Consider the following 8,020-nt stretch of genomic DNA (forward strand, 5'->3'; position numbering starts at 1 on the left):
GTGTGGTAGCCTAGGGAAACCCTTCACATCGCCAAATTTCGACTTTGATGTTTGTATAGTTATGTAAACTATAAACTGTCCCAAAAACAGATAATGGCTGAGATATCTTTATCAGAACCCAAGTTCTGAGCTTTTAAAGTCGACTTCTGATGAAAAGTTCAAACTGAAAAAATGGATTTCAAAGAATCCATTACGTTTTTGAGAGAAAAATACCAACAGTCCATTTGATTATTTCAAGAGATTGTCACTACATATATATTTTTTTTAACGGCAACTGCCGGTATTGTTTGTGTTAAATGTGGTCTTAGGTAGCAAAATATGAAATTGTGTTGTTTTTTTACATTGGATAAAAGTAGAGACTCAGAGCTACAAAATGATACATGTATATCATACACTCCATTTGAGGAACAATGGGAAAGTAATTCTGCTTTGAAAGTTGATCAACTTGTAAACTCACTTTTGAGAAATTCACCTTGTAATGTTTTGGTATCGAGTGCAGAGCTCTTCTTTGTCAATACCCAGTCAGCATTGCTCACATCCTCTTAAGCTTTAGTCCCACCCATCTCATTTCGCTCTCGGAGCGCACTTTGATTTGTTTACCTCTGGATAACACGAAAACAGCCTAACCAGCTCTGCTGGCAACAATTTCATTATTCATTACGTTTACTGACACCGGCCATATTCAACAGGTGTGTACACACATCACGTAACGTTACCTAACGAGCCAGCCAGCTAATGTTAGCTAGTTAAACAACAATGAACAAAGTGCCAACAATGTCTAACATTAGGCTCTAACTAGAAAAGCAAACAGCTCTGGGAAACTAATAATAACGTCCACTAGGAAGCCAGCCAGCTAATGTTAGGTGGGGATGCACTAGGAAGCCAGCCAGCTAATGTTAGGTGGGGATGCAACCGGTCAGTATGTTCCCGATGGTGCAGCTATAGAACATTTTGAGGATCTGGGGACACAGGCACTCCTGTGAAGTCGTGACATGCGACAAACGCCTAGTTTCCTGAATCAGGTCACAAATAATCATTACTAGAATTAATTATTATACTGAACAATAGTAGATACAGTGCCTTGCAAAAGTATTCATCCCCCTTGGTGTTTATCCTATTTTGTTGCATTACAAACGTTAATTTAAATAGATTTTATATTCGGATTTCATATAATGGACATACACAAAATAGTCAAAATTGATGAAGTGAAATGAAAAAGAATACTTTCTCAGAAAATTCTAAGAAAACCCCCCCGGAAAAGTGGTGTGTGCAGTGCATATGTATTCACCAGCTTTGCTACAAAGTCCCTAAATAAGATCTGGCGCAACCAATTACCTTCAGTAGTCACATAATTAGTTAAATAATGTCCACCTGTGTGCAACCTAAGTGTCACATGATCTGTCACATGATCTCAGTATATATACACCTGTTCTGATAGGCCCCAGAGTCTGCAACACCACTAAGCAAGGGGCACCACCAAGAAAGCGGCACCATGAAGACCAAGGAGCTCTCCAAACCTGTCAGGGACAAAGTTGTGGAGAAGTACAGATCAGGGATGGGTTATAAAAACAATATCCAAAACTTTGAACATCCCACGGAGCACCATTAAATCCATTATATAAAAAAAGAAGAATATGGCACCACAACAATCCTGCCAAGAGAGGGCCACCCTCCAAAACTCAAAACCAGGCAAGGAGGGCATTAATCAGAGATGCAACACAGAGACCAAAGATAAGCCTGAAGGAGCTGCAAAGCTCCACAGTGGAGATTGGAGTATCTGTCCATAGGACCACTTTAAGCCGTACACTCCACAGAGCTGGGCTTTACCCAAAAGTGGCCAGAAAAAAGCCATTGCATAAAGAAAAAATAAGCAAACTCATTTGGTGTTCACCAAAAGGCATTTGGGAGACTCCCCAAACTCATGGAAGAAGGTACTCTGGTCAGATGAGACTAAAATTGAGATTTTTGGCCATCAAGGAAAATGCTATATCTGCCGCAAACCCAACACCTCTCATCACCCTGAGAACACCATCCCCACAGTGAAGCATCGTGGTGGCAGCATCATTTATTGTTTTTATTTACTTTTTGCTCTTTTGCACACCAGTATTTCTACTTGCACATCATCATCTGCACATCTATCACTCCAGTGTTAATTTACTAAATTTTAATTACTTCGCTACTATGGCCCATTTATTGCCTTACCTCCTTATGCCATTTGCACACACTGTATATAGACTTTTACTATTGTGCTTTTGACTATACATTTGTTTATTCCAGGTGTAACACTGTGTTGTTGTTTGTGTCGCACTGTTTTGCTTTATCTTGGCCAGGTCGCAGTTGTAAATGAGAACTTGTTCTCAACTGTCCTACCTGGTTAAATAAAGGTGAAATGAAAAAAAAAAATGCTTTGGAGAGGTTTTTCATCGGCAGGGACTGGGAAACTGGTCAGTTGAAGGAATGATGGATGGCACTAAATACAGGGAAATTCTTGAGGGAAAGTGAGTGAGTGAGCCAGGCTACCCTGCTTCCACCGGCTCATCAGGTTTTCATGCCTCAGCCGGATCGCCAGGCTCCTCTGCCTCAACCGACCAGTCAAGTTCCCGAAAAAAAACTGTTTTCAGCTGTGCTAACATAATTGCAAAAGGGTTTTCTAACGATCAATTAGCCTTTATGCTAATACAACGTGCCATTGGAACACACTGATAATGGGCCTCTGTACGCCTATGAAAAATCAGCTACAATAGTCATTTACAACATTAACAATATCTCCACTGTATTTCTGATAAATGTTATGTTATTTTAATGGACAACAAATGTGCTTTTGTTTTAAAAAAAAGGACATTTCTAAGTGACCCCAAATTTTTGAATGGTAATGTATTTCTGTCAAATTACATTCTGTTCACCTTTAAATATAAACAGATTCACTTGAAAACCAAACCTGCAGTTCATGCCTCTTTCTCAGTTATCTATCAGCAGTCACATGTTCACTTAGCAGAATAAAATAAAGAATAGAAGATTTAGAAGAAGTGAGAGTTGAGATTAATCTAAAATACATCTTACTGTGGCATCCCTTTGTGTTGGTGCAGTCAAAGTCTAACCAGTTTTCCTGTGTGCATGTGTGTTGGGGGGTGCAAGTGTGCGGTGAAGTTTCTAGTGAAGTGTCCTTCCTGTCAACATTGGTATGGAGACATTTAAAGTCTGTGGCGAATATCCCAGCTGTCACACTGAGCTGCAACTCCCGTAGCAGTGTATGTAGCTTAATCTTGGAAAAAAAATTGCTATACCGTCAGACAGTCCAGAAACCAGCTCAACTATCATTGGATTTGTTGGACTTACCACACAATTTGCAGTCTAGCTGGATACAGTGGATATTTGTAGTCCTCTGGAAGGATGAGGCTCATCATTGTCACTCAGTTTGGAGTTGTGGCTCTTTGGATCATCTGTGTCTCCAGTTGGACTAGTGAGAAATGCGTGATGAGTGACGGTTTTACAAATCTGTGGAGAGGCGATGATTGTCACAATGGTAACCTTACAGTGAGCTGCATGGACGTCGACAATGTGCCACTTCACCTAGCCATTTTTCCCATTTCCATCCAGACCCTGTGTGTCAAGATGAGGAACAAATCCATTCTGCATCCCAACGATTTCTCCAGATTCGACAAACTGGTTGAGCTTGGCATCTCAGGTCAACCGGCAGAGATTATTCCAGGTGCTTTCAGGGGGCTATTTGGACTTCAGATACTGAGTCTTACTTGCTCTTTAAACTTATCCATTTATTCAAATACATTCAAGGACTTACATAATCTTAAAAAATTAAGAATAATTTCATGTTTGTTTTCTGTAATAGCACTAGATGCATTTGCTGGTATGAAACAATTGACCACTCTTACGATAATGCAGCATGAACATAATTTGTTGTCAGATATAAAGAGCTTGGCAGGGGTTTTATGTAGAATAGTTAATAACACATCTTCACTGACATCGCTGGTCCTGTGGGCTGAAATTGCCAATCTGAGTAACCCAAAGTGTATCGTGTCTAACGGGACTACTTATGAGACCCCAAGTTTCTATGGTCTTCAAGATATTTTATTGAATTTCCCTGATCTAAAGACCATAGGTAAAGGTGTGTTTGAAGGTTTTAAAAACATTTCATTTCTTAACATGCCTCTAAATAATGTACTGCAGATGCAACTACTGCAGTCTGGTGTCAGCAAAGTGGAATAATTTCAATTCTTGCAGGAGGATAATGACTTAGAGTCGATGTGTGAAATTGTCTATCAACTCTCAACTTCGTATGTTTCAATAACTACAGATCATGTCAACTTGTCAATTTCTGCCATTCAAAATTGCATGACACTTCGAGAAATGCACCTTTTTAGAAGCCTTATTTCACAAAGATTTATTGATCTGAGCTTTATCCATGGCTTGAGGAATCTCCAGGTTTTGACTGTTCATCAATTTTCCTTGAACAATACAAGATTTACATCCCTTTGCAAAACTCAACCTAGTCCAATCTTGTGGTTTAAAAAAATGTCATTGTATTTTAGTAGTATTTTTAGCATACAACGTAGACAGTTCTTTTGCATGAAAAACCTGGAAGAACTTAACTTGAAATATAATCGAATCTCCACCATCGACAACTTTGCCTTTCTGGGATTGCAGAAGTTAAAGGTTTTAAATCTAGGTCATAACCAGTTATCTGAAATCAAATCATTTAATTTCTTTGATCTGCACTGCTTAGAGTACCTCAATCTGGAGGCAAATCCATTTGTGCACATTGAGGCATTATCTTAGTTCAATACAGAATGTGTCTCTGGGAGACCTGAACTTCCCTCCAGAATCCAAGATTGAGCTGAATCTGACATGTGTATTTGGCAGCATACCTCGGGGACTGACATACCTCTACATCAGCTCTGGCAGAAGGCCCATGACTCTTATTATTGGCAGCGATGGTGCCCCAAACCCAGGCTTGGGCCTGCATGTCCACGGCGAGACAGTGTCTTTTCAGGACTGTGAGAGGCCATTCTTTAGGGCTGTCGTTGAGCTAACTGCAAGGACAGAGTGGATCCTTTGTGGGTCCATCTTTGCTGGGAGCTACTTCAAGTTCCTTCAACGCTTCAAGCTGGAATCAAAGCTCTCAACTTTATTTGTGGATCTAACTAGCCTGAATACACTTGTGCACTTGAGGGATTTGCAACTTACAGGAGTAGACCTCAATCGGCAGACTGGTCTTGCGATCATGTTTCACAATTTGACCAGACTGGAGACTCTGATGATCCTTGGCTGCAGGATCGACTACCTGGAAAAGGACCTGAGCAAAGACTTACAGTCATTGAGAGAATTACGTTTGGTTATTAACAATGAGCTTACAATCATGGAAGAATTCCCTGAGCCCCTGAAAAGCCTAAAGTATCTGCTTATACAAGATCTACTTTTACAATGCAGTTGCAACAATGCTTGGATTGATAACTGGGCGAAACGGAATCGACAAGTTCAGGTCATGTTTTGGGATTCTACATTGGGAATGAAGGAAATAAATTGCATAGGTGAGCATGGCACTCAGAACTTCCTCAAATACTCCCAAATCCATTGTTCAATGGACGTAGGATTCATTTTGTTTGCTTCTAACACCCTGGGTCTCCTGCTCTTCATGCTGGTGGTGCTGCTACATCACCTGGCTGGCCAGTATCTGCTGGCTCTATTTTACATCACTCGCGGCTGGTTGGAAGAGGCCGTGTTTCGGAACAACAAGAGACGCTACAGGTACGACGCATTTGTCTCTTACAGTGGGAAAGATGAGCGCTGGGTGGTGGAGGAGCTTCTGCCCAACATGGAACAACGAGGTCCCCCTTTCCTGCGCCTGTGTCTGCACAGTAGAGACTTCCAGCTGGGGAAGGACATTGTGGACAACATCACAGATTCTCTCTACAGCAGCCGCCGGACTGTATGCTTGGTCAGCCGCGACTACCTCCGCAGCAACTGGTGCTCTTTGGAGATGAAGCTAGCCACTGACCGGCTGCGGGTGGAGCAAAGGGACATCCTCATCCTGGTCTTCTTGGAAGACATCTCTCCTCACCAGCTGTCCGCCCACCACAGGCTGGCCAGACTGGTGAAGACCAGGACCTACCTGGACTGGCCAAAAGAGCCAGAACAATACCAAGATTTTTGGGACCGACTTTGGGCTACGCTGGCGCCAAAACATGGCCAGTGACTTGAATACATTTAAAAACTAAACTCCAAGTTTTCTGAATGGATTGTAACTTAGCTAGGGAAATAGATAATGTATCTCCTGTACAAAAAGACAAAAAGAGCTAAACATGAGTGTCAAACTTTTTTCAAATCTTTGCTTGAATCATTATTCTGTATGTCGTTATCCTATGTTAATGTCTGCTTCAAATTACTCTAACTAAATACTTTGAGATGAGTTTCCAGTGGTTATTGTTTTGTTGGTAACACTTTGAACCTGCCATTTTGACATATTAATGGCAGAGTAGAGATGCATCATAAGCCATCATGACACATTTCTTAGGTGCATCTCAATTGTCCAAAGGAGCTTCCTCTACTCAGCTTCTCTCTTTAATCTGCTATGATCTGAAAACTATTTTAGGTAAGTGTGGGGATTCGAAGAGGAAGCGACTTTAGACAATTGAGATACTTCTAAACTAGATAAGACTTCCTGTGTGTTCTTGTGCTACAGTGCCCCCTGAAGTTATGTCACTGCCATACACTTCCTTTAGACTGACAGAGATACTGTGTTACTGCGAGTTGAGGGGTCTGTCTGGAGGGCTGGGATACATACAGGGAAATTGTTTGTGGGTCATGTCCAACCTGCCCAATCAACCCAATTTGCAACAGCAGCCCCTTGACCAGCCCCTTGAGCCATGTCAATGGAGATACTGTAAGAGGGAGAGGAAGAGGGAAGTAGTGAGGGAGGGTCACCCTGTTATGAGTAGGTCACCTCGACATCGTGCTAGCCTGGCTCAGAACTTGTATCTATAGATGTAATTGCTATTGGGATTTTAACCACACACACACACACAGCACACTTCAATATCTTTACCCTTTACTTTGACATACCTTTCACGTACATGCCCTTTCCTTTAACATTTTGAGTCTCACCTAGAAGACATTATTACCTACATAAACGTACAGAAAAAGTGTCAACTACATTTAGTTTTCAGGGGAAAAACAAGGGATGCATGCATAAACACGGACACATGCAAGCGCACACAGACACACACACACGAAGGCCTGGCGGGCTGAAGAAGCTGAGAGCCCTTTAGCTAAGAACTATATTCACTGAGCTTTTCTGATGCTTTAAGCACACAATTTGATTAAATAATTAAGACACACAAATGGCTAGTGGGAGTCCGACCAGCAATTGATTTGATTGTGCTGGGCCAGGCTCAGATTTGCTGCACTGTGTTAAAAAAAAGACAGCAAGTGACTGTCACCTGTTGTCTCTCTCTCCTCCAAAGACCTGTTCTCACGGGACTAGTATTACTTGACAATGTTGGTTAAAAATTATTACTCCAGAATGTCCGTTATTCCAGAGGATGCCCTCCAGCAAAACTAGAATAGTCCCAGTAAGCAAAATTACATCTACAATACGTATATTTCAGACATTGAAGTTAGGATCAATTTAGGTTCTGAATGAAATGTGAAAAGGTATTTTCCGTATGCTTAAAATATATTTTCCACAATGCTGAAAAGGCATCTTTTCCCGACTTTGATAAATATGTATTTTCCAGACCAAAAACCAACGTCTATGGATATGGAAATCAAGGCCAGCCCGGAACTGCACCAAAAAAAAAGACATCCAAAAAGCATCGGTAGATCTTTGCTTACTGAGCATTTTATGAATGGACCTCTATGTGGTAAGACTACCATTTCTAAAACACCAAAAAACGACATCCAGACCGGACCAAAAAAAGACTTCCAAAAGAAGTCTGCTCGTGCTTACTAGGGTGTAGGCTATTATATCGGTCCGCAATGGAATTTTATGAATGCCCATCCATGT

At 41.3% G+C, this 8,020-nt stretch overlaps 1 protein-coding gene across 1 annotated transcript; it reads left to right on the forward strand.

Annotated features, from left to right (window-relative positions):
• The first annotated feature begins 3,252 nt into the window (after positions 1–3,252).
• On the forward strand, positions 3,253–6,424 carry LOC109869970 (toll-like receptor 13). Its single transcript, XM_031804563.1, has one exon. The coding sequence runs from the start codon at positions 4,928–4,930 to the stop codon at positions 6,209–6,211; it is 1,284 nt and encodes a 427-aa protein (XP_031660423.1). The 5' UTR covers positions 3,253–4,927; the 3' UTR covers positions 6,212–6,424.
• The last annotated feature ends 1,596 nt before the right edge of the window (positions 6,425–8,020 follow it).

The sequence above is a fragment of the Oncorhynchus kisutch genome, linkage group LG25, assembly GCF_002021735.2.
Source record: "Oncorhynchus kisutch isolate 150728-3 linkage group LG25, Okis_V2, whole genome shotgun sequence".
In the NCBI taxonomy this organism is placed as follows: Eukaryota; Metazoa; Chordata; class Actinopteri; order Salmoniformes; family Salmonidae; genus Oncorhynchus; species Oncorhynchus kisutch.